The sequence below is a fragment of the Haliaeetus albicilla genome, chromosome W (assembly GCF_947461875.1).
Source record: "Haliaeetus albicilla chromosome W, bHalAlb1.1, whole genome shotgun sequence".
Classification (NCBI taxonomy): Eukaryota; Metazoa; Chordata; class Aves; order Accipitriformes; family Accipitridae; genus Haliaeetus; species Haliaeetus albicilla.
In genome coordinates this window covers 4,407,214-4,434,952 of record NC_091515.1, presented here as the reverse complement: position 1 = coordinate 4,434,952, position 27,739 = coordinate 4,407,214, and the positions used below count along the sequence as shown (strand labels likewise).

Here is a 27,739-nt window from a genome sequence, read left to right as displayed (position 1 = left end):
TAATAAAAAAATCTTTCCCATATATAGTAAGGATGATAAAAGTGCTGCTAAACTCTGTTATCCAGAGACACAAGTCGTGGGCCGTCCCTGTCTATGCAAAACCTGGATAACTCTACATATAGTGGGGAGCACAATATGAAGATACTCAAGCTTCGAAGTTATTCAGGCGTCTCTGCACACCCTGGAGTCTACAGTACTGATTACTGTAACTCCCATTATCCAGCACTTAAGCTCTGTACCTCTTCAGAAACACACCTCTGAGGCACATGAGCTGCACAGCATGGAGCTATTAACATCTGTCCAAGCTGCTTGTTACGGCATACAGGTTGTACCTCTGGTTCAGAACTGCCCCAGAAAATCATGAATCATGGCCACATTCATAGGACACTGCTTATGGGTTAATGTCCATGGAAAGATAAAACTGCAACCTGAGTGACAGGGAATGTCCTGAAAGAGCACAATAAACTTTGTCAATAAGTCAGGTGGTTTTTTTGAAACATTGCTTTTTGTGCAAGAAGCAGGCTTGATATAGCCAGTTTGGCAAATCCCATGTTTCTACATGAGAGAGAATAGCTTTGAAATCTTTTATTTGTCATTAAAATGGGAAAAAAGAAAAATGGTGCTGTGGTGATTACCGAAACACAAAGTCTGCGCTGTCAATCTCCCGGCCACATCTGCTGTTCTTCAGAATTCCTCCGTTCCCAACCACTGCACATTTCTTAAACTGGGAGCGGTGGTATGGCATATCCTGCAACATCACAGCAAGGAAACAGTTAAATACCCTGAAACATGGAGGCAACAAGTCTCTTTTTCACTTTTTCCTTTTTTATGTGCAGCTGCATCTTGCTGCAGATGCACTAATCATAGGAAGTTGACACTGGCTCCGGCCCGCAATATTCCCATGGTGTACATAAATGGATGGGATTGTTTTCTGTGCAATTAGAGATAGTATGGGCAACTAACTCAGAGAGAAAAAAAGCAATAACCTGGTTTTGTCCAGACTTAATAATGGAAGAAGTCATTTTAGAAACTTTCTGATTTCCACATGAGGGCATGAACCATAAAATTAGCGTACCCCAGGCATTGCCTTCTGAGCTGCCTGCAAACTGCTCATTCCTCAGGCTCTGATGTCCTGTTTTTGAGGAGTCCGCACACATAGTTCCAGAGCAGCTAGTTAAGCCCAAGAAGTTTCTCTAAGTCAGACAGCACGTTACAGGTATTTGTCAGAACCTAACCCAAATTTTAGTACTTGCTACAACTAATTGTACTAATAGTATTAATGATTATTAATTAGCACTTGTACTACCAGCAGCGCCTAAGGCCTTTGGTCAGGCACCTTTTTGGACTTGTGTAGGACGCATCTTTCTGTAATCTTCAGGCAAAATTCTGCCTTCATATGCAGACGTGCAGCTGCTGCTGAAGCCAGAGAGAGTGAAAATCACATCTCCAAGAACAGAACTGGGCCGTTAGGGTGAGAGGGTTGTGACGCAGAACTGTGCCACGCTACACCTTATGAATATGTAGAGAAGTGCTTATATAAGCATGAGAGTGCTCGTTTTGGTACATACATATTTTATCAATAATTTCATACCACAAACTACAGAGAGATGCCATAGTGGCATGACATATCTAGGTGATTATTCCCAGGATCTTTCCATAGCATTCATAAGCCATGAGGTAAAAGGGCATGCAATTACACCTGTCTGAGAAAAGCAGCAGCTGTCTAACAGAGAAGCAATATAGAGTTATAGATTTGTCTGTGCTTTATCCAGCGATTTCTTAACACTAAATGCCTTGGCAGCCCTGAAAGGGAGATCAGAAGCCAGCTCTCCGCACTCAGCACAAGGCCCTTACAGTCCGTCTTGCTCCTGTGCTTTCAGCCCTTTATCTCCTACATTTGCCTTGCTGCAGCCCTGGTCCTAGGCAGAGGGTGGCTTTGGCCACATAGGTGCTGCCCAGTGAATCCCAAAGGTATCTGGGCATGGAATAGAGCCTGCAAAGCATCCTCAAGGCATATCTGGATAAATACAACAGCAGCTATAGGACACTCCTAGCAAAAGTGTAGATGTCTAGTCTTTTATGCATTCATCTGTGCAATCTGGCAGGGTTTTGAGGATAATACTCCTGGACTTAGATGTACCCATTCTTTGCACGTCTCCAGATGCCAAAGTGCTTTGCTGGATCTGAGCCCTTCACCTGCTCTGCCCCAGTTCCCCATGTGCACATTTAGATAACAGCACTACCTCTTAGCAGTGCTCAGAAAGCAATTGGATTAAAAGTGGTTAGACCCTTAAGGACAACATTAAGGACACAAATCTATGTACTTCACTCGAATATTTTTCTGACTTTCTGAAAGGGATAGATTTCAGTTATTCCCTCCAAATATGCCATTTTAAATTCATGAGGTGTGCTCCATGATAAATCAGTAGTCACATAAGCCCATTTCTGCACATCAATCACTACCTGCAATGGGAATTGCCCACTGGTTATAACTTTGAATGACCCTCAGGTCAAGGATTATTTGCTGAAAAGGTTTTGAATAATCATTATGATGAATATATTTTTAAATTGTGCAGCCTATTCACAGATAAGCTGCAAACAGAAATAAGTATAAAAGTAGTCATTGTGAATATGAATTATAAAATAATCTTGCCCCTAAAAAAACAGACCTACCCCAAATGTTGGATTTATTGTATGTGAGTATTGTACTCTTTAAAAGTTCTGATCAGTCAATGCCTCTTTTATTCAGCTTTCTTAAGTTATTTCGTTAGCCACTTTCCTACTAGTCAGTAATATTCTGCAGGAAAATATATATATGTATTGCATACTAGAGCAGATGACCACTAGAAAATAGGATAATCAGCTAAAATATCATATCAAAAATAAATATTTTCAAAGTATAAGTGATGAAGTTTGTAGAAATGTCAAACAGCCAACTGCTAAATGCTTGGCTATGGTATAGTATCTAATGAAGCAAGTAGAGTGAAGTTGATTCTGCAATGGGCAGAGGCATGAGGCACCTTTGGAAACATTTTGAAGATTTCTTGGTTGATATGGAAGATTCCACTAGTATCCACTTCATATTTCAGTTTAGTTCCCAAGGGAGTATTTTTCTGGGTGGTGAACAGAAAGGCAGGGGCATTGCAACACCTCGACAAAGTAGACCTGTAAATTGAAAAAGAGAGAAATAAGATCAAGGAGCTGATAGCATGCTTTAGGATTTGCAATTACTATTACTCCTAACAAGGCATTTTTCAGCAAAAATAAACTTTTTAGCTGTAGGAGGGGTAAAATGGTGGTTTGCTGGATTTTCCTTTAGAAAATTTCAGATTCAGTGAAATTTTGCTTGACTGAGGAACTCATGGTTAAAAAACAAATAACAAAAAAAAAACAAAAAACAAAACAAAACAAGCAAAAAAAAAAAAAAAAGGAAGAAATGAGATACCTGTACCTGTCTCTTCTAAGGTGCAGGAAATACATGTGCGATTTCTGCCCTGCTTCAGACCCCAAAGCTGAGCTTTTGTCCCCAGTATCCTGGGGTAACCATCCTGATGAATTAGTCCCTCTCTGTTTTAGAGGTCTTCCACTTTTTGTAAATTATTGACTCATCACTGGGCAGGAAATCCAGGGGATTCATCTGAGGATGTGGAAGCTTGGCAGGGCAGGGACTTAAACACAGCAATATCTAAAGACACAACCCCACTTACCAGACTACTGTGGAGCACAGCACACTTTGATTACAAAAAAAAACTTTTAAAGGTCTTAGTTTTGCCTTTGACCTTGCATATGTGCATCAGGAAGATGATGTGGCCCCGAGAGATGGGTGCCAGGCAGACTGGTCACGGCTACAACTCCAAAATCTCAGACAAATGGCCAAAATTTTCTTTGTCCTTGGGACAAAATGGCAGGTATTCCAAAGCAAACAAGAACAGTTTTGAAATGTCAAAAATGGGATTCACAGCATGAGAGAAAAATCATTCGGTTCTGATCCCCTTACCATAAGTTTCATATGAAATTTAAATAGGAAAAGCAGCTTTCCAAATAGGGACCCATTTCTTAGCTCCCATCTTTCCCCAAATGCTTTTCTTCTTTTACTGGTGGAACTGAAAGCCCTTAACTCATCTTACTCTCACTCCAGAGACAGTTTGTTTCTCAGTCAATGAATCTTATACCTTTAATGAAAAATACATGTCATGGCAAATGCACAAACATGAAGACAAAGTCAAATGGCTCTCAAATAACCTAGATTAAATACCTTGCCTCTGGGGTATGTGGCCTCATTATGAGTTGGAAGAATAAGCCAGTCTTCTTCATGGGCTTTATTACAAGCACCAGAAAGCAAAGACAGAATCATGCAAACACTTCAGTGATGTCCAATTACTATTATATACTTGACTCATGCAGAATGACACAATATGATGATCAGATCAAGGCAGCAATTGAGACTGAATAAGTCAATGAATAATTTCTAATAACAAAATCATTAAATAATTACAAGCAGGTAGTGGGATTGAATTGTGATATTTGAGATATGAGAAAACTCCTCATTAGTTCTGCATTAAGAAATTGAAAGAGCTGTTGTTCTTTAAACTAATGTCCAACTGGTTTTCCAGAGGTACGTTCCTTAATGTAAATGTCTGATATCTGAAGGAGGAAGACTGTCAAGGAAATTGTTTTCCTGTGTCTCCAGACACAAAAGCTAGTGTGATTTTTGTGCTTCCTCTCTCCCTGCTGCTTAAGTAGCTGTCATTTAACTTTTGCTGGATTCTCCCCGTCTCACCTGATGCTCCAGAACTGGCGAAGTTTGAAAGCCCACAGCTCAGTGTTGTTGGACCACCACCTTTTAGCCTCCTATGAGTCTACCTCCAAACTCAGAGACTTTGGTCTGCTTTTAAGGGACTACAGTTTCCCCACACATTCACACACTGAAGTGTCTGTCCCATAAGACAAAAATGAAACAGACTTTGAAGTTTTTTTTCATGACTAGCATGATTATTGTTCCTGGAACCAGCTAACAAAGGTTAGGTTACACCTAGGTGTCAGTGGGAGTTTCTTAAGCAGTGATATATCAATCAGGCAGGTATAGTCAGCAACAAAGTCTTTCATCTCTTCTCTCAATGCACTGTCTAGGATGGAGAGGGGTTCTTTCTTAATGTGCTGGTGTTGGTGGCCTGAGAGAAAGTTATGGTGCTCCTGATGGTCTCTAGATAGTCTTTTCTCATTGATTCCACCACTGGGCTGGCCTCCATACTTCAATGTGCTCTTCTCCATCCTTCAATGTGCTCCTTGCACTCTGGGCACAATCATTAGTTCTCTTACTCCAAGCAATCTTTAAGATAGTAGGCACTCATCCTGAATGGCTCTGATAATTGCCCATCAAGTAATTTCCAGAAAAAGATATACTAAAAAAACCCTAAAAAACTTATGTGTGGAACTCACGTTGGAAAAAGTGCTATGAGCCTGGGACTAACAATTAGTTATTTTTAAAGATCTTAATGACTAACTCAGCACATGCATTCTCACATTCTCTCATTCTCTCATTAACTCGTGACAGCTATTTCCTGGAATCATGCAAAAGAATTTGGGAGAAAGTTGCAGGGCCATATTCTAAACAACAGCTCTGAATCATGCCAGTGACTTACAGATTTAACCAGTCTATATTTCCCTGACTCTGAAATAATGTGCTTTCTCTAGACCTACTCAAATATGGCCCTTGAATGTATCAATATACAACATTCAAATATTGTTTTGGCTTCATTCTACTATTGCCTTCACAAGACCAATTTCAAAAGCTGTATCTCAAAAGGACCATGGAGGACCTTCAGCAAAGACGAAGTCACATGAAGGAAGACAGAACACTACAGAAACAATCTGCAGAGGTCTCCACAGACCAGAAAAATTATCTAGCTAGTCAGGGAGCAATAGCTGAGAAGCCATTAAAAAAAAGGAAGTCATAAACAAGGTCTGACAGTACCTAATACACCACAGAAAAAATCCAGTTTGAGTATTTTGTAGCCAAATTTGCAGTGTCACCAATGATATTACCATTTTACACCACCAGAGAGTTAGGTTGATGTATTAGGCGCAGCCATTAAGTCTTGGCTCCATCCTCGCTTCTGCCTGAATCATACCTGGAAGTCTTTCCCATATCAAATTCCCCACCTTTCCTGGGAAGACTGTTCCACATGCCAGAAGAGTGCTTTCACTCTTGCTGTTCACTTTTTAAAAGTAGAAAAAAGTCCATATTTATTCAAAAGGACGGTACTCCAGCAGTAACAGTGTTATAATGTTTACTCTTGCTATCCATATGAAGGTTTGATCTCTCTAAGGAAGCTAAACTCAAACTGAAGTAAATCTTACTCAGTCTCATTAATGTGGACCATTCTTACTTGAATAAATTAGCTTCTGTGACATTCATCTCCCATTTGCACATCTGTAGGCTCTTCCATCTGTCAAACAATTCAGTTTGTTTCACCCTAAAAGATAAAAAGAAAGAAAACAAAAATTCATGTTACTACAAGGGCTTCATTTCCTAAAACAGCTGCAGCCAGAGTACCATGCAGTAAGCTTTTGATAGGGCAAACCAGTCAGTCTAGCCAGTGCAAAATTTATCATTCTTATTTCTTTTTCTGCTCAGACATAGGAATGCTAAACCATGTATACACAGGTACTGGTGGAGCTCTTCAGATGTTTGGGACTGATTTCTATTCCCTGATGGGCATTCTCCATTTCTTCAGGATAAAAAATGCAATATCGAGCAAGAAGCATCTACTGTACCAAAGTCTGTCCACAGTCTGCTGGGAAGCTAACGAGCATCTGGCAACTACAGCAGCTTTGAGGGGGGGAAATTTGCAGCTAGCAGAAGGGCCGAGCAGAAGGGGTATTGGAAATGGGGATACTTTAGATAATTTGGCCAACCACCATTATATTTTGGTGAGGCTATCTTAATCCGTGAGATCGTACAGAACAGTACTGTTGGTAAATCCATTTTATAAATTGCAACAGCACACATGTAGGGATAAGCATCTGTGACAGTAAAAGGACATGAAAAGCTCTTTACAAAAGTATCTCTCCCTCCCCCTCTCTTAATAAATATACTTTTAGTTATATCAAAAAATGACACTCCTCTTTCTACTAGGCTGATACAGGATGACACATTTTTGGTGATATCATCAATTCCAACCACTTCTATTTTAGAGTTCATACATATTCTTCTGTATTTGGACAACAGAAATAATGAAGGCTTTGCAAATATCTAGAGCTAGGGAGCAATGTCATAATCTGGCTAGGAAATTTTGAAGTCTGTGATTTCTTCAAGACCGATAGGTCTTAATGAGTTCTCTTCCAGCTTGAGGGCTTTGAATGTTTGAATAAAGCAAAGACTTTTAAGATAATTATATATTTAAAGTGAGTAGAACTTAGGATTTCCCAGGCTGTGGAAGTTACAGGAAGGAAATAGGTCATATTGTACTTTTTGTAGCCCACCAGAGCACATTAACTTGGAAATCTTCCACTACCGTAAGGGCTGACTTAGAAAATGCAGCACGTTAGAAGCAAGCACATCAGAAGAACCCAGCCTAGCAAAAGAGCTTAATGACAAATGGCATCTATCGTAAAAGTAAGGCTAACTCTATCCAGCTGAGCAGGAGTCCACTACCTTCTGTGTGCCATTGGATAAAATGAAGAGGAATGAGTAATTTTCTGTACCATCTGATAAGTACGCAGAAAAGCAATTCAAAGCTCCCCATCTTCAGCAGAACATTGGCAGAAGTGTGACATTCTCACCCCTTCTATTTATTTTTAAGCACTGCGAGTCAGCAAGCAGTGCAAAGTTGTTGCTTGTGTATCCTTTATCCAGCACCAAATACAGAAGACAAGGACATAACCTACATTTTTCTGTGCATAAAGTCAGTGAGGGAGACATGCTCAAAATCATGCAGACCTGGAGCAACAAATTGTATTTTCTGTAGCCTTGATTGCTTAAGGCTATGCACTTGTATAGCTGCACTTTCAACTGAAATTCTCAGTGCACTTTACAGACCTTAATAAGCCTTGTGGATTGTCAGTAAGATTACTAAACCAGTGTTTTAGATATGGTAAGGGATTAGGCATAATCTAAGCACCTAAATTCAGTGCAATGCTGAAAACGCAAAAGGGCAACACAAAAATACCCTGCTATGCTCTGTCCAATGAGCAACCTCACTTTTTTGCCCAATTCCATCGCTAAGGCTTCACGGATACATCTCATTCAACTCATTAGTTTCCTGATGTATATATATAGGACCACAAAAGACAAAGTATGAATATTTATTGTTTCTCAGAACCACATTTTCCTACTTTTTACTGAGTGTTAACTCACTGGTGATTGAGGAGGTCAAAAGTACAAATGGGCTCAGAAAAGACCTAAACAAATTAATAGAGAGGTTTATTGTGCACTCTGATTACTGTAGCCTATTCACCATCTACCACTCAGCAAGTCCCCATGCCAGTATTTGTTACCAGGAAGGGCTAACCTTTTTGCTTCGTTTTTTAGCCTTCAGTACTGGCCACTGTCAATGGTAGAGCCTTATGTGTCCTAGAGTGTCCTTAAGTGTCCTAGATGGACACTTGCTATGAGTCAGTCTGGCTGCTCTTACTCTTCAATTACCTGGAATATAATGTTACAAATAATATTACAAACACCGTATTTAATTCCAAACAGTGATACTGGGCCTGACCAAAATGCTACAATGTATGTGAAAAGCCTCCATTTTTTTCAAATGGACCTCAGATCAAATTCAAATGTCACTACTTGCATGTATAAGAGAACCCTAGGAATCCCGGATAAAATCCCTATTGATGGGATCTCTTGAGCATTGCATCTTTTGGCAATGTCATTGTAAGTTACTATTTTCATCCTGCCTGAAAAGTAACCTTTTTTGCAAGCATTCATTCATACTTACATAGACAAAACCTTCACCTCAATGATGTCCTGCCGTAATTCCAGGCATTTGGTAGAGTTGTACTCCAAAGGCCCTTCATAAAACTCAAAATACCTGAAGAAGAACAAGAAAAAAGATTATAAATAAGGCTTAGACTAGAATACTTGTCTTACACATCAACGGAAATTTGCTTAAAGGTGTCATTTATGATTTCTGCCTAACTTGAGACTACACTGTCTGGCCCATAGGCAGGTTATTACTTCACAGGAAAACACAGATGTCGTTGCTGACTGCAGAACAGCCACCCACGCCCAGTTTGTCCATCCCTACAAGACTTCACCTATCTTGTAGGCACCAACAAGGACCACCTGCCTTTTCCAGCAGTCAGCACATGGCAGCTGCCGCTGAAAGTCAGGGGAAAAGCAATGATCACTTAAGAAACACTGCTCCCATCCTTTGGGTGTCTGAATGTGCTGAGAGTTTAAAAAACAGTACCTTAAATTTTCCCCTCAGGTAGAATGCAAAGTGCTGGGGGTTGCATCTTGTCTGTGGAGACTGTTGCATAGCCCTACACAATTGAGCTTTTCATTGGGATTTACTCTTTTGGTATATTTGGAGGGCAAGGGAAGCTGGGATTTTCTTCTCAAAAAATTTGAGGTAGTTTTGAGAATGAAAGGATTTGAATGCTCAGACAGCACAAATGACAGTGCTATTCTTAATTGAAATAAAGACATAAATATTTACTTTGTTGGTTAAATTCCTCCATCTTAGCCATCAGACTGGAGTGAAGGGGAAACAAAACACAATGGTTGCTACTCATGTTTAGGGGCCAGAGAAAGCCCAGGCTGCCCAGTGAATTCAATGAGACTGTATTGAAATGACAAAAAAGATTTAGGGTTTAAACTAAACTCTGTATCAGTTTCACCACTTATCATTAGAAGTCTGTATTAAAGCCTAATACCTAAGAACTGTGCATACCCATAGCGCAGTTATTAATATAATGAAGAAATACAAGGTGACGACCTGGAGGAAAATGTATTATGACCAAGGCTAGAGCAAGATATTTTGATGGATCCTTTAAAATCTCAGAATTCATGAGGCTATAACTCCAATCTATCTTTTGAATTTTCAATATGAAAGAAAAATACAAGATTCCTGGAAGAGCTTTATTTAAACCATCACTGGAAATTAATATTTTGGGTTAGTGTCATTTTAAAATAACATCAAAATTCATGTTGGACCTGAATGTCTGTTCAGTTCTGAATATATAATCCTTAAGTAGGAAAGCCTTGTTAGTTTCCTTAGGAGTTCATGTTTATAATTAATATCAGAATTTGGGGGGATCCAAAGTTTGATCTGTTCTGGAGAAGTGCTAAAGGTTCACACCTCCCAGGGGAACTGTAGGAAGGGAGAGTGTCCAGAAAATAACACCTTCAGGTATCTTCAGTGGGGCCTCCAAAGGCCAGAAGCATCTAAAAACAAACAGCTTCTGAATTTTGCCTTGTAAGTACATCCAGAAATCAGTCTGATAAAGCAGGGAAGAGACAAACCTATAGAAGGGAGAAAGGGAATATAGCATCCGAGTGGAAAAAGCTCAAGAGCTTCCCAAAGCAATCTGCTACCAACTGGGAACGTTTCTATCCTGTCAAATGCTGCTTTAGGACATGTATCCTTCACCTCTCCTTGAGGTTTTCACCACCTTAGCTTTGCCAAACCCCAAACCAATCATTTCTGTGATCCAGTGAGAGGCACAAACCTTGAGACTGAAAGGAGGAAGCCCATGCCTAGAAGGTGGCAGAACATCATAAAACCCCGATAAAGAAGTAAAATGATTACTGTCAGAAAAAAACCAATAGCTTAGCAATCTTTAAAAAGTGTGACTATTAGGAAATGTGTTTAGATAGTCTTCAAGGCAACAAATATATTTTTATGAGTTTTATGGAGGAAATTATGTATTTAAAGCACTCCATAATCAGTGACAAATCTGGGAAAAGACTTCCTCAGCCTCCAGAAGGGAGATATAGTTCATGTAACATGAACCTTCATCTGGTGTCTCACCAAAAGGCTTGGGCTCTCCTTCCAACTCAATCACTCACCTGGGCATTCAGCCTTTTTAGTAAAGAGTAGCTGAAATCCATTGCAGTGGCACAAGTCCTGCGTGCTTGGCTTGCTGAGCTGCAGCTGAGCAACCTGTCTATTTTGAAAGCTGTTCCCACTGAAACTGGATTAAGAGTTCACCTGGTTGCACCAGACTTAAGCCCTATGTGGATGTCTTCCTGACAAATTTCCAAAACTAAATGGAAATTTCCCTCTGTGGAGCCAACACCATAGGACTTCTTGCTGGTTACAGAATTTTACTGTATTTTGTGGTATCCATTCTTTAGTTCTTTGAGTCAGACAAGACTGGGACCCTGAATGTGCATGTTCTACACAATAGCCAGAGGCAGGTATACATCCCCACGCAACACTCAGCACGTTACATACCACTCCTACCTCTTTGGGCTTAAGGGGGATAGCAATGGCTATCAGCCTCATCCTCACCTCTCACCTAACACTGGATTTCAGTACCTTGTATGTGCCTCAGAACAGATAAGAATGGCAAAAATCTAGATTAACATGCATTTTTATCTTTCCTGCACACTTCTGGCTCTGCTGCTAAGTTAGAGAACTGCAGCTCAGATGTCAAACAGCACAGGCTATCATGTGGGAACGCCGCAGCAGGGGAAAGCTGGCTTCAGCCCGTGGCAGTGGAGACAAAGATGTCATTTTATGAAACAGAGATGAAATTTCCTGAGTCCCAGAGATTCCCTTTGATCATTGCCAGTTTACCCAATCCACAAACCAAAAATAGAAATGTAAAAGGGATGTGTTACCAAAGATGCAGAAGGGTAAGGAGGAAAGGACTAGGTAAAAAATATACCACTTCTGGATCTGGAAGGAAATGCATGAGGCAGCATTGCATTTGTAGCAGAGTTATTCCATTAGCCTACAGCTTCAAAAAGCACAGGACTGTCCTGCAAGTCACTAACTCTCATAATAGCTCCAGCTTTTCCAGCAGAGTCACTGGAAGTAGTGAATTCACCATTTGGCACCTTGTGGAAGTGCAGAGGGAGGATCCGTGAAACAGGCTGGATGACATGTTGCCAATGGGACACCTACATGCCTCCCACAGCAAAGGCAGGGGACACTGACAGCAGTGTCACTTCTGCACCGACTGGGGGAGAAGATGCTACTGGCCATGGGATGAGCTCTATTGAAACTAACTCATCCTGCCTGAGCTGCTGAATAATCATCATCTGGGCCATCATTCATAAGCCCTGAACTGCATCTGAAGCACCCAGGCAGACGCTAAGCCTCCTTAGTGTTAATGCTACTGATGCTGTAGCACTTAGGTTGCAAGTGTTAATGACAATACAACAGCATTAAGGAATTTGTGAAAAGGTATCTAGTCAATAAACAAAAAAAAATATTTTTTCTTCTCTTTCTCCCAGGAGTATTCATGCTATTTATTTGCTTCACAGCAATTCCCCTTCTGCAACAGACACCGAGGCAAACTAGCAGAGGCAGCTCCCTGGAGCACCGGCCGACCTCTTCCCGCAGAAGTGTTTCATGCTGTACTTTCCTAGAATACAGCTTTTGCACAACACTGGGCTCTAGCACAAAGAATATGGGTTCCCTCAACCCCCGCGGATGTCCTTTAAACCCAGCTCCTCCACTCAGCAGGGTCTGGTCCTGCTGGGAGTGTTTGGAGACCAGCTCCCCCCGCACTCTCCCAGAGGAAGCATCAGTCTCACCCACTCCCTGGGCTCCAAGTGCTACTTCTGCCTATTAACTCCCACTCTAAACCATGTAGTTCCCTGTGAACGAAGATACACTTGCCTGTCAGAAAGCTTAATTAGCACAAATGGAAACCGTCCTCCCCATCATCTTCCTCAGTCTGATATCCAGCTAAGAAGCAAGGGTGTAGTGCAATTTATTTTGATTTATGCTCTTGATTAGTGGCAAGTGACACGCCTGACTATGCTACTCCTTTTGCTACAGAAAAGGGCTATATTTCAGCTTTACAAGAATGACAGTCATGTTTTATATCCATAAAACAGACTTGATATGTCATCGCCAGAATGTCCTCTCCCTGCATTGCCTTTGCTTCCCCTGCTGAAATCTAAATAACTTTTACCCCTCAAAGGTCACAAGTTTACCGGAAAACCAACACAAGAATTCATGATTCTTTACAATAGGGAACACAACTATGACCAAATCACAACAAACAGCATAGTTGCACGCAGGATTGCATTTTCTCAGGGTATCAGGCACTACAGACAACCCACTGCTTTATGTCCATTCAGGTCAATTGTAGCTTCCAAATCTACAACATTTTTCCAGGATCAAATCCTGTATCTGAACACCACACAAGCTGCAAGTGCTCAGAGAGGACTCTTTTTTTATGGCACTCAGTACTGAATGCCCAGAAATGAGATGCTATTCACTCTGTAATTTTCCATTTTTGACTAACTGAGACTTTCTTCTTTTCTAACTTTCATGTCTCCCATTGCAACCCCACTTCCAGCTGAACAGCTTACTGAGCTCGATAGTGAGAGGCAGATTTGGTTTCCCAGTCCACCAGCTAACTCTTAGGTCTTTGATCATCAGCAGTTGGGTTGTTCCTGCTTTGATCAAAAGTAAGCTTTTCTTGATCATGCTACATGAATTAAAAAGGCTAAGACTTCAATCCTGTCTTCAAGCGGCACTTGGATTGAGACACTGATGTGTCTGATATATTGAACAAAGGTTTTAAAATATAATTGAGTGTAATTGTCAGGCATCTTTTAAACAAGACCATTTTCCCCTGCACAAGCCGCCTTCCCCTTTTGCCCGTTCCTGCAGTGCCGGTTCTGCACTGTTTGCAGTGAGGCTGCAGCACTTATGCTGCAAGAAAGCTGAGTATCGCAGGAAGGATTCCACCTACCCTCCAGGAAAAACAAAGATCTTTCCAAAAATATACATTATCCAGTGACTAAGAAATGAGAATAAATGAACCAAGCCCTGCAGGCTTCTACTAAACACTTATTAAGAGAACTGTCCAATTAGCAGTGCCTGCACTCATCAGTATGGGGAGATCCATGGCCAACCTCGGGTCTAGATTCACCTTCCCTACTCAGGAACCTTGCAAGTGTGCCAGAGCACGCTCCCCAAAGCACACAGGGACTCACGTTCATCTGTCCAGGTCAGCACGGGATCTTCAGACCCTTGTAGCAAAAATACTGCTGAGGTGGAGAATATCGTGGCTATAGGGGCTCTGGAAAACTCATCCAGAGCAGAGCAAACTAGGTGTTGACTTCATCAAAGAGCCCACTGTGAGTGAGCAACCAAATCCCGCTAGCCTTTTCCTCTGTTAACATTTCTATGTGACAATATCAAAAACTACAAGACTTGGTCAAAAGGTTTAAGGGCCTGACATCAATACAGCAATTTTTTTCCCTCAAAGAGTGCATCCTACCACTTCTCACAGAGTATTCTCCTAAGATTACTTTGACCTCATTTGGAACGCACAATCCCCATTTGGCAGATAAAGAAGCTGATGTAGAGGCTGATTGACAGGTAAGTCAGGGGCAGGCAGGAACTGGGACCTTGGGATCTGCTCTCATAGACACTGCCTAGACTAGACAATTGCCACCAAGAACAAAAGCAGCCACTGAAGTTAATGGAAATCATAATGACCTTTTACACTACACCTTGCAAAAGAAAACACCTGTGGATGTACTGACGTTAAATGAGATCCCCCTGCTTTGAGAATTGGCAAGTGAAGCAGAAATGTTTGATGCCCTCAGATTAATGTACACTCCACTAGGACTGGGGCACAAAAAATCATGTTGCTGCATATGTTGTTTCTGCTGTTTGAGAGCCTGTGTCGTCTTGTGCTCACCAGGATAGTGCTTGAAAGACTGAAGTGAGACAGAAGGTGCTGTGGGCACAAAGGAAGAGGCTGGAAAATCAAGACTTCTGTACAGGTTGGTGAAACTATTTGATTACTTCCTCCTTGGGGACAACAAATATAAAAAAAGTTGGTTCACATTCCTCCTGGCTACCACCTGCTGATGCCAATGTCACTGGCATTAACTGGTTTAAATCTTTTACCACCTTCATCTCTAACATTACTATACGTAGTAGGTGTCTAACTGATGATGTATTTTCAGTATGTGGCTGTAGCTAGGAACAAAATGTGTCATTATAAACAGTGATATTTTTCATTATAAAAAAAATGAAAAGATAAGCAAGAGAAAATAGTCATACATCTTTGTATACATTATATGGTAAAAGCTCTTCTGAATTACTGCATCAAGTTCTGATATTTCTGGGCTGTGCTTGCAGCCCAGAAAGCCAACTGTATCCTGGGCTGCATCACAAGAAGCATGACCAGCAGGTCGAGGGAGGGGATTCTCCCCCTCTACTCTGCTCTGGTGAGACCCCACCTGCAGTACTGCGTCCAGTTCTGGGGTCCTCCACATAAGAAGAACATGGACCTGTTGGAGCCGGTCCAGAGGGGGCCACGAAGATGATCAGAGGGATGGAACACCTCTCCTATGAGGATAGGCTGAGGGAGTTGGGGTTGTTCAGCCGGAGAACAGAAGGCTCTGGGAAGACCTTATAGCAGCCATCCAGTACCTAAAGGGGGCTTGGAAGAAAGCTGGAGAGAGATTTTTTACAAGGGCATGTAGAGATAGGACAAGGGGTAATGGCTTTAAACCGGAAGAGGGTAGATTTAGATTAGATATAAGGAAGAAATTCTTCACTATGAGGATAGTGAGGCACTGGAACAGGTTGCCCAGAGAAGTTGTGGATGCCCCATCCCTGGAAGTGTTCAGGGCCAGGCTGGATGGCACTTTGAGCAGCCTGGTCTAGTGGAAGGTGTTCCTGCCCATGGCAGGGGCGTGGGAACTAGGTGATCTTTAAGGTCCCTTCCAACCCAAACCATTCTACGATTCTATGATTCTATTTCAACTTTGAGGGTTTGAGACATTGGCAAGAGTTACGAAAGGATCTGCAGAAATTATTTGGGTTCCAAAAAGTATGAGAGATGTATGAAGCTTAATCCAAACATACCGTTACTGAGTAGGGAGACACTAGAAGAGGATGCAATTCCTAGTAACAGGAAGCTTTTCAATACAGCATAGCAAGGAAGGAAAAATAGTACCTGATGCCTGGAAGCTGAAGATAGAAATGGCATCTTTAGTTCGACGCTGGTTTTCTTTCTAGAAGAACCAGAGTAATCAAACAAAAGTCAGGAGACGGAATTCTTGTACAGGTACTCATGCTTCCCGGAAGATTCATGTAGCTGAGGTTAAAAGCTATTAACTCATGAAGCTCCTGATCTTCCACCTAGGATATTTTGAAATGTTTAGCTAGATTTGTCTCCTTACAGTGTCACAAGTTTTTCTGGTTTTTGGTAATAGATGGCCTCCGAAATGTCCATCCACCAAGACAAAGGCAGTTTCCCAAGATATCCTGCCTATCTTCCAAATTAAAGACTTTTATTTTAAAAAAACCCAAAAGTGCCTCCACAAACCAGCCCTAAATCCATAAGTTTGATCTTCCACAGAAGAGGAGTGGGTTTTATATTTCTGTCCTTTAAAAGCAGTTCATTGATAGCTCCATGTACCTCCCAAGTAACCTTAGGAAAGTGCATGCATCCATGTGTCATATCTCAGAGATGTCCCTTTTCTGGATTCCTTATATGATCTGGTCCTGTGACTTCACAGATAGTTTACACATCTGTACAGTTAAGATGATAGCTGTGATACCCTGAGGATATGATTTTCATCACAACTATGAAGGCTCCTGGCAAATTGGCACTGGCTGCTCACTGCCATTCTGATTTTAATCTCCTGGCTTCATGTCTCAGCACACAGATCATTTGGGACTGCTTGGCTCTGCTGCCCGATACCACATTAGCAGTGTGAATTGACCGAACATCCACTCATGCCAATGCCATATTGTTCCCTTCTCATCTGTCCACTTCTTTGGGACCCAAGTCTCTCCGAAATTTCAGTCTAATATACTAGCCAATATAGCTCTACAGCAACAGCTGTGGGTCTAACAGCAGGAGCTAAAGCAGAGACAGCCCTACAATGTGTCACCCCCAGAATGATTTATTGGAGAGTATATTGAATTGTAGTTTTGGGAAGACCTTGGTGTTTCTTTTCTTTCACAGTCACTGTATCAAAACAGCATCGGCTCCTCATAAACAGCCATGGGGTATGCTGCAGGGAGTCCCATTTTACCAATGCCGAGTTTTCAGAGCCCTTCCAATTTTTAATAGACTGCTGTTGGGCTGTTTTAATCAAGCTCATTCCCATCATTGTGATTGAAATAAGCTGCTGATGTTGTTATCCGTATGACCACCTGGGAGGCGTAACAAACTACATGACAACACTTGTACACCGATAACATCTCAAAAACCACATTTTAGTTTATTGTTGCAAACAACGGCGCTTTTGTGTGTGTGTGTGTGTGGTTCTTAAGATTTTAGTACCTTTGTATGACGAGTTCAGCACTATGACTTTAGGAACATCCTCAGCTACTGTCCTGGCCAATGAGTTCTGATGGCTCAAGCCCTTAAATTCCTTCCTGTAGAATGTGTATTTGATGAATCCAATTGATTACACTTTCTATTTTGTAGCCACTGGGGACAAAGCTCCAGATTTGTCATACTGGAGAACTCAGTGTACAAACTGACAGGCCCAAAAGCATAAAGCTCATGTCTCCTCTCGCCCGTCAAAGGCTTCTGTGGTCTCATCACCTAAGTCCTACACTGAAACTTATCTTCAGCTCAGATAAGACTGAAGGTGGCCGAGAACACCATAACCCAACGAATACGGCAGAAAGATCATCATATCATTAAGGCAGTTTCTTGGCAACAAAAAATGCTTTAAGCATGAAGACTCACAATCCCAGTAAGTTGCAAAACACATTAAAAGGAGAACAGAAAAATCAGGGCTCTAGGAAGTAGTTGTATATATTACTTCTCACAACCAGCATCAGACAGACTCCTTTACCTGATTCCCCACAAGGATGCTGTAAGATTTGTAATACTGAGCACAAGATAAAAAGCAAAAGGTAGAATCTGAGCAATGGCTCATACGTAAGAACCAAAAATAAGCCAGTATTCAACAATTGGTTGACATTGCATCTGAGTGGGTGTTTCAAAGAGCCTGCAGCCCACCTAGTCCTCCTTTGTCTGAAAGAACACCTCCCTGTGGCTTTGGGGAGGTATTGAGTGTTTCACTTTTACTCCTTGAAAGTATTCACAACTTCTTCACTTCATAGAAGTCCTGCAGCAACGCGATATGCATCGAAATGAAGTCGGGCATCTACCCACAGCAACATTAGATGCTGCAAACATGATCCACACACTTAGTTGCACCACATACTGAGCCAAGCTCATGATACTAGCTTTTAACTCCATGGACTGGTTCTACACAACCTGAAGAACCGTCTTATGCACTGGGATGAAAAGCCTTGGTTAGCTTGGTTACTCCAGCACAGCAGAGCTGTCTGCAATTAGAGGAGGGCTCATTTTCCAAAACTGTGTAATGAACTCCCCTGGACAGTAAAAAACATCCCAATTGCAAGCCACACTTTAACTTCATGTATTAGTTATGGTCTGAAACAGTTTCTACTGGAATCAGATAACATGACACTCTTTGTTTCTGTCCTACTTGATCATTTTCATGCAATGTTTAACCTTCACTGTTCGTTGGTTTTGATATGGCCACTATTCTCGTGAAGTCTGGCTGTCTTGCAGTTCTAATGCACTTATTGTCTCAGTGTGCCTTTGCTCTGGAAGTCCTTCATTTTTGTCTAGCAAATCACTCCTACAGGATAAGTTGTCAATGTCTCTACACCATGTATTAAGTTACATAATTAAAAGATAAAGAATAGTTATAGAATATACATGGGTTGATACCACATATGTAAAATAAACATGTGTCTATATACATATAAATATGCAAATCATATAAGCTAATGAAAAGCATATTAATATCTATTTCAGATAATATCTTCAAACACCAAACCTTTTAGAAGGAGGTGACAAGACACAATAAACTGCAGAGCCATGCAATGAAAGGTAATTATTGTGCATATGCTGACATATAATTAGTTTTGTGCACTTTAGACATCTCTCTAGAGACCTGTAAATATATACAAGTAAAACCAGGTTGATAAAATGTAGTCTGCAAGTTTTCTATTTGGTGGAAAAAAGTATTCATTTGAGGAAGGCTTGTTTTCAATTTATATCAACAGCCTGAAGTTGGGTGTCAGATCAAGACTCTCAGGAGATGTCTAGTGATAACACAGTAAGAAAGGTGATCAAAGGTAAATAGTAAACAATTTATGACATAGCTCTGCAGTTATTCACTGCACAGTCTCACCTCCAGTCTCACCTCCACATTTATACAGTTCTTTTTTATTTTGCCATGTTCTCAGCTTTCAAACAGTAGACAAATGGATAAATAATATCTATAACACACTTATGTGCAGTATATGTTGCAGCTAGACTTGTCCCTAACTCAAAATCCCCATCTTTCAGCTCCACAGTCATTAACACGACACAGACTTAGAAATTTGCATCTTTTGTTGATATTATAACCTTTGAAATTTATACCTAACTTGTGCGGTTTGAGCCTGTCTGTATAAAAATACTTGCATCCTGAACCTCTTCATCTTTGAAGAGGCTAAACAGATTGAGAATAGTACTGTTGTTCAGTGCCTTACAGCTAGTATGTATTTTGCAGTCAAGGGTTTTGGTCCCCATCCTGCAATCAATGATGGTTCAGTTGTCTCTGTCAAGGGTGCCTAGAGGGGGAAGTCTATATTTATTAATTTTCTCATGTCTTCAAGAAGATATCTGTCTTTGTGCCACATTCAGTTCTTTTATATGCCAAGTGCCTAAACTGAAGACTGCATATACAGACTATAGATGCATACACAAAAAAGGCAACAAAGGTAGATATAGATAGATACACACACACACACACATACATACATACATACGTACATAGAATGAACCATTTTTCCCTTGGTCTGAATGAAAAACTGCAGCTTCAGTTGCTTCTTTTTATGAAGAGCCTTAACTAGTTAAACCAGTGCAGTGGCGGGTAGCACTCATACAGGATCACATTACAGCAAAGAGCCTTAACAGGAATTGCAGCATTGCTGTAGTTCAGTGAGACTGGGTGATTTTGGGCAGGTCAGACTCTGTACTTCTCCTTGCCTTTGAAATGCTGTCAGCTCCACAGCTGTAGTGGTGTACGGTTACCAAAATGATGATATTTTAAATAAAATACATAATTTATCCAGAGAGAGTATTAAATGTAAGCTTCTTTTAATTAATTTTATTTTTTCTTTAACTTACAGTCTTTCTAAGATTTCCCTGCTACTTATTGAACCTGATACTACACATGACTCAGGATTTTTAACCTCTACAACTGAGGTTCCGGGAAGATACCCCAAATATTCACCCTATGCCTGTACCTGGATTTACGCAGATGGCCTGCGATAGCTATGAAGCTCTTTAGGCACAACTGCAGCCAGCTTCCTGACTATGCACATGGCTCTTTATGACCCTTCAGATGTGTGTCAGTCAAAAGGATCCTACTACAAATTAATAAGTGTAAAAAGTGCAACGGCACATCAGTGCTTCTCATATTTTCAAAATAATGTAAATAAAGGAAATACTCTGGTCTTATCTTGATAGAACACTTTTCCCCTACTGGGCCCTGCAAAGATTTCAAGTTAAACTATGTTTTCTTAGAATATATATTCTATTATAAAGAAAGCCTTGGGCCAGATTCTCCAGTGTGCTCTGTGTGCATCAATACTGTCATGTTGGGACATTCTCCACCCAAGTCTCTCTCTCCCACACTGCCACATATTGACACATAGCATTGGTGGGGGAATGGAAATAGGAGAGGCCAGGACACAGAAGTCACCCTCTTGCATACTGCATAGATGCTTATGGTATATTCCAAAATGGTCCTGAGACCTTGAAGGGGGAAAACAGCACAGCACTTGGGCATCCCTGGCATCTTCTGTGCCATGGGGAGCAATACAGAGCAGCCAAAGGAAACTGCAAATCTCATTTTTCATACAGCCTGTGCTCACATTTGTGTTTCACACAAAGAGAGAGAGATCTCTGTAATTGTTCCCTCGGGTGTTGGTACCTGGTGCCTGTGTCACTGCCACTCTTCACTGCTCCGTCATCCGTGAAATTAAAGGTGCCGGTCCAATTTGCCAATTCCTCTCCATTCTGCCAGCTAAACTGCAGCCCTCTAGCAAGAAAACGAGGCAGTTGATATTTGATATCATTCGTTAGGTTAAGTCTATCAGCATGAGTTCTCATGTCCTTTTTCTTAAAACAGAAATGTGACTACGACACATTCATCAAAAACAATAAAAAGATACCAAGAACCACAAGACATCATCTTACTAGTGGAAACAATTAATTTACAGTTCCCATAGACTGTACAACTTCTTGGATGAAAACAACACCAGATTCCCCAACCAAATTGGAAGGCCAATAATCATCTGTGCTGATAACCAATACACATATGTGTGGAGCAAGGTGGAAATTTCATTCCGAGATGCAAGTGCAAAAAGCTGGAAACTTATGTGGAAAACTGCAGGGCCAAAGAAATAAACCCTCCAAACTTCAATTTTACGGCTACAGTAGTTGTTAAATGTGGTGAGCACTGGGTCCTTCCTCTGATTTATTGGCTATGCTAGCAAAGGATTTGCCATTTAATGACTTCTCCGAGTCACACTGTAACGCTTCTTTTTGCTGTTTGGGAAGATGATGTTTTTTAAGCCAATGCATGTCACAATCTTCATAACTCCCTATTTTCCAAACTTCCACAAATTCATTCCAAGACCCATGATGCCTGAAGTCTTCTGGAAACTACACCTATAGCTGTGTAGAAATCCCACATGTATTTAAAAAAGCTGAGTCTGAAAAAAACATTTGACAACACAAGTCAAATCCTTCCCTTAGCTCAGAAGTCAACAAGAAAGAATCTTGCAGATTGTTATTTTTAATCTTCTCCATTTTAACCCAATTTCATGATTTCAGAAGCCTGGCAGCTGAGTTGTGAACATTTGGTGCTGCCAATACTGAAAGTTAACTTCCCGGCTGGGCTGTACGGGGACAGCCAGGAAGCAATCTGCCAGCCTGCTTTGCCCAAAAGAAAGGACATCCAGGACCCCGCTAGTTTTCTTCGTCAACAGACTTATTACAAGGACTGGAGAATCTCTGAGACCACATCCGTCTTCTAGTCTAACTGGCAGCAGTTATAAGCATAGGAAATTAAGAAGAAACAACATGGGGTGTTAAAATAAGGCCTCTCTGCTTCCTGCAGCAGGAAAGGGGAGTAGCTCTAAACAGCTCCAAAAACATACAGTAGGAGTTTATTTGTTCTATATTGTGGAAATGTGTGCACATAACTTCTTGTTGTCATAGTTATTTTAAGACAACCTTGTCTAACTTCAGGTATCTGCAGTGCAGCCATTTCCACATGAGCTAATTGTCTTCGTTCTTAAAAATCAGTAGAGATTGGCTCCATACTGTTAGTTTAGGGGAAGATTCACCCCATCAAAGGCTGCCCTTCACCCTAGGGTGCACTGATCCATCCCCCAAACTCTTCCTCCATCAGCAGTATGGGGAGCATGAGGTTGCTTGCAGTGTGGGCACACGCAACGGAAGAATCCCACTGCCCAAGTGAAGTGCAGTGCATGTCACCACAAATGTTTTTCGACCTGAGCTCAAGATATTTTGAAATAATTTAAGAAGTTTATTCTTGTATGTTTTGTGCCTTTTAATCTTTTTGTTCTGTTGTTTGTTTTACTGAAAACAGACTTTTTGGTAAAGGCACTCTGGGGGAGAAGGAATTCTGAAGAAGGTAGGGATCCATTTCAACACTCTGAACTGAGGAAAGAGCTAGCCTCCTAAACTGCCCTCTCCCCTCCCAAGCTGCCTCCCACCTCCAGCGGTCAAATTTTGCCTTTTTAACTTTTTAAGTATAAAAATAGGAACATTTCAAATACAGAAGCCAAATTTTTGCTGATAGGAGACCCATTCTAATTACTTCTTAGTTAAATGCATGGATGCAATTCTCCTGTTTTCAAAAAAGTCAAAATAAGTGGAAGTGACTATGCTGATCGCCATAAGCAAAATGAGATGATATCATATACTTACATCTTACGTTCACCTTGGAGAGAGCTACTTTGGTGGTCAATTTGCAGAATCACATCAAAGGGTGTATAGGTTTTGCTATAATCGCTATAGGCTAATGCAGTGCTATGGCTTGCCAGGGAGTCCCACACCTTGTACGTTGCTTTGACAGTTTTTAATCAGCTGAGGCTGCCCAAGGTACCACTTCCAAGTAACATATTGGTGTGAAGAAAACACGAGAAAATTCTCACTTTTACTAGGACACCTTCACTTTTAGGCTTGTTGAAATAAACACTTGTGATTCTCTCCCATGTACCACAGTCTAACACATTTTTTTGCCACACTGTAACTGGTATGGAAACACGTTTCTTTTGAATGTGTATGTCTTTGTAAAAGGCATCTAAATACATAGCCTTAAAAATATGTTTTAATTGCTAAGGGCAGCACTGAATGATACATGGAGAGAGAGAGTAGAAGTGTGGGAAAACCAAGTTGCAATTGTACTTTTTAAATGGATTTAAATTAGATATTTTGGGCTTTGATATTTACTTGCAACTGAAATAGAGAGCATCAGTCTAGATAAATAGCTGGTGTTGGTGTGTCCTTCAGAGGTGAACTCTCCTAAAGCATAGCTAATATTCAGGCAGATGAAATAAAGAATTAAAACATTTGGTAAAGTCCTTTCGCTTTGTATGTCTTCACTCCACATGTAACAGCTGGAAGGAGAGCTAAGTAAATGCTCAAAGGCAGAGGGGGGTGAAGTCTGTCCATAAAGCAAAAGAAATGATAAAACCACTCTTTAATGCCCTCCTCTCATCAAGCCTTTTTTGGGAACAGCGTGTACTGTAGCTGAGGCACCAAGTTTAAAGGAGGACATGCACATTTTGGGTAAGATCCAAGAGGAGATCAGGAAGACTAAGACTGAGGAATGGTAGATATGTCTTACGATGAACAGCTTAAAATACTTAGCTTTGAAATGGCAGAATGGGGGATCTAACTGAGGTACAAAAATACCTAACAAGGGCAAGGAAGGGTCTGGGTATGACACTTCTACATGGTAAGGACAAAGTGCAAACTTGTGAGCTGAGCTTAGGGTCAGGAGCAAGCTAAGTGTCCAACCCTGAACCAGACAGGGAAAGGGGACCACACGGTGTTCTTCTTCCAACAGGTACTCCAGAGGTTAGCAACACATAGACTTATATATACACAAAACACACTACTGAAGAAACATTACACAGCTTATAGGACTGTGTGTCTCACTTGTGAGTCTGCAAGACTGAGACCAAGCTGCTGCTCTGCATTTTCTGGAGTGATGGTACAATAAACTTCTTCCTCCTAGTAAGAAAAACTCCCATAAATAATGGTTTGTAGTATTAGGACTGAGTAGAAATCAAGGATGAGACATTTAAAAACACTGACCTGAATTAATTCTGTTCCTAACAAGATTACTGAGAGTTTTACCATTCATTTCAATCAGCCTTGAGTTGGGAGATTTCAATTTTAAAAATATATTTTCTAATCCTCTCAGTTGTGAGTCGTAAGTGTTCATAAAAGCTGTCTGGCCAAATTTGCAAACAGCGTGAGAAAATGAAAACAGACTTGACCTTCTCCATCGGTGTATTTCTTTTGCATATTACTGTAGTTAAATTCTACCATGTTCAGTCCCAGCACTAACTACATTTAAACAGGTGAACAGAAGGTAAATTAAGCTTTTGTGAATCAGAATCGCAATAGGAAAACACATGCAGGATGGAAACACAGAAAAGGAAGAGAAAAAGAAGCAGAACTAAAAACAGAGTAAGGAAAGATTAAAAGAAGGGAAGGAAAGCAAAGGAAATTACTTAGACATAGAGGTCTCCTATGTAATTTAGACAGTTCACGTCAGAGTTTTAAAAAAAATCAAAAAGCTAATTTTAAGCCTGGGATCATTAGCAATGATTACCAATGGTGGAACTTTGCCATTTGCTCAATTTGCCTGAATGTTATTTCCTTCTAAAATTAGGATGTTTCCCCAACATGTGATGCTGATGATGACAAGGGAAGACTATGAAAGATGTGATGACCAGAAACACTCCTAGTGCAGAGATGCTATGTTTTGCCCATTCACTGTAAGCAAATTTCTCGTCGAGTTTTATGGACATCATTAATCACAGGACTTACCCCTAACAAATAAGAGTATGAGCAGTGTTGTGCCTTGCATTAGAGAAACTCCATTAAGTTGAATGTCTTAGCAATAAAGACCTTGAGTTTCAGGTAAATGTCAAAGCAATATTTTGATCCTAATTGGTAACTGTAACTGTTGAATCAGTATGTGGTCAAATAAACACTGGCGTACTGTAAGAATAGCAGGAGGGGGTGAAAAAACAGAAAATTAACAAAGCAGCAGTAATTCTGAAGGGCTTGTCAAGACCGGCTGTCAAGAAGCAGCAGGAAGCAAAGCAAAAAGCCTGTTGCTGCAATCCAAACAAGAAACAATTCCTGCGCAAGCAGAGGTTTTAATAGCAGAGGATGTCAAACAATTATGAGGGGTTTGAACTATAAGGCGAGACTGAACAAGTGGATAGATTGCAGCAAGAAGCTTCGCATCCATGCTGCCATCACACTGAGATCCCACCTCACGGCTGTCTCATTGCCTCTCTAAAGCGTGAAGGTAGGGCAAAAAATCAGCTCAGACAGGAAGGCTTTTAAAAGGGAGGTATGTATGCTACAGCTAATAAATGGAGAAGACCCAAAAGACTTTAAGCACAGCTGGAGGTCCTGTCTGGGCTCTAGCCAGAGAGCAGGCCATGACCATGTATGCAGCAGAATTTATTCAGGAGAGACCCACATGCTTTCAAGGCATAAGAGCAGTTTGGTGCAAGTAGCTGAGTAACACAGTGATCAGCACCTATGGGTAACGAGGACTGAATGGCAACAGGGACATCACGCAGGTGGTGCGAGGAGAGGGCATGGAAGATGCACTCCAGTGCCAACCCATTCCCCCAAAACAACTAGCTCATCTCATTTAATCCCAGGCAGCAGGCTATTTCCACTCATCTTTCAAGGTGACAGCTACCACTACTCCCATCCTGCATGTACCAGAGGCAGACTAAACCCAAAAGCAAGCAAAAACAAGCAGAAACCAATGTAATTTTATATCAGTGAAGCTAAGCCAAAATCTGACTCAGCTTGCTGGCCTACCACAGATGGTCAAGCAAGGGGAAGCGGAGGAGTCTACAGACTCCTTCTTTGAAGGGGTGAAAGGGAGATATGAATGTCCCCAAGAGCAAGGCAAATTACTTCATTTTCTTTCTGGGCTCCCTCCCTTATTTGTCTTCACTTTTCCTGCCCTTTCTTTCTAGCAGTTATCAAATTCCTTCTCTATATGCATTCTCCCTAGCAAAGAGGTCATTAGGAGGTGACAGCAAGCCCAGCTTTTCTGTCTCCAGCTCCTGTTTAAGTTATAAGCTACTAGTATACACATTAATTCCATATACATCATTAATAATTTTATAATCATATTTCTACAGGCCTGGTCATGGTGCTGTACTACACTGTTACATACTACCCAAACACAGAAGCCATATACACTCCCTGCCCTGATAAACTGACAGTCCAGGCCATGTATACGCTTCCTAAAGTCAGTGGAAAATCACTTACTTTCACTGCACCTCTGTTTCCCCATTTCATAATTCTTGTGCCCTTGAGAGGAGGAACTGAAGACTTCAGTGTTAAATGATCATGCTACTCTCTTTGAAAATGTAAATTGATGCCCCTAGCCTACTAACAGGGATGTTACAGAGGTATTGGAAAGTCAAATGGTTAATCTTGCTGAAGATCCAGTTCCTTCTTTCTGCAAAATAAGGAAACTATGACTCACTGTGTCCACAGGGCGTATGGAAAATAAAACGAAAACAGTGGTATGCATGAATGACCTGCAGATGAGAGTGATTGAAAACACTCACTAAAATGGATCAGAAAGTAGGAGGAGGTTGGGTAAGAAAGGGGAATATCAGGAGTCTCCAATGTGACAGACTGCTGCACAAGCGAAGACAAGCATAGCAGCCAACAGAGATAACAATAAGAGGAGTTTTGGAGAAAAAACAAGGATCCATTTTTTTTTCACGCAGGCCAGAAACAGCAAGTTTATTTACACTGCACTTGAAAAGACATCAGAGGGGCTCCAAAGGAGTAAAGCATCCACTAGGTAACAATGAGATGCTGAGATCAAACCCAACCCAGCAGAGTTAAGGCAGACTAGCCTCTGTGTCCAAAAACTCCCCTTTCCTGACAAAAGGGCCACACTCAGTCCCTGAAGACAGTGAAGTTAGATGACAAGAGAAAGGCAAATGCTTACTTGAATAGTTTTATATGACTTCAAATACTCCAATCCATTTTGAAATAAATATTCAAGGCACAGCAATCTAGAAAGACACAGCACAGATGAAAGAAAGAAATGTAAATCTGCCTGTAGCAGTCCAGGTCCAATTCACCTGTGCTATAATGCCAGAAAAATACCATGTGTTCATTGGCCTCTTTCAGTAGAGAATCCATAGGCATAACCCAACCAGGCACAGCACAAAGAAATAAAACATTTCTGGGGCCAACTCATGTA

General features: G+C 41.0%; 1 protein-coding gene across 3 annotated transcripts in view; it reads right to left on the bottom strand.

The window, feature by feature from the left end:
- ST8SIA5 (ST8 alpha-N-acetyl-neuraminide alpha-2,8-sialyltransferase 5) overlaps positions 1-27,739 on the bottom strand; it is an 80,711-nt gene that overhangs the window by 11,056 nt on the left and 41,916 nt on the right. For 2 of the 3 annotated variants that reach the window (XM_069775518.1, XM_069775519.1), the window contains 5 exons: positions 21,143-21,250; positions 8,943-9,035; positions 6,390-6,476; positions 3,021-3,165; positions 636-748 (listed from right to left, as the gene is read on the bottom strand). In XM_069775518.1, coding sequence (XP_069631619.1) covers positions 636-748; positions 3,021-3,165; positions 6,390-6,476; positions 8,943-9,035; positions 21,143-21,250 — 546 coding nt within the window. The remainder of the gene's footprint in view (positions 1-635; positions 749-3,020; positions 3,166-6,389; positions 6,477-8,942; positions 9,036-21,142; positions 21,251-27,739) is intronic. The other variant, XM_069775520.1, reaches the window with a different exon arrangement.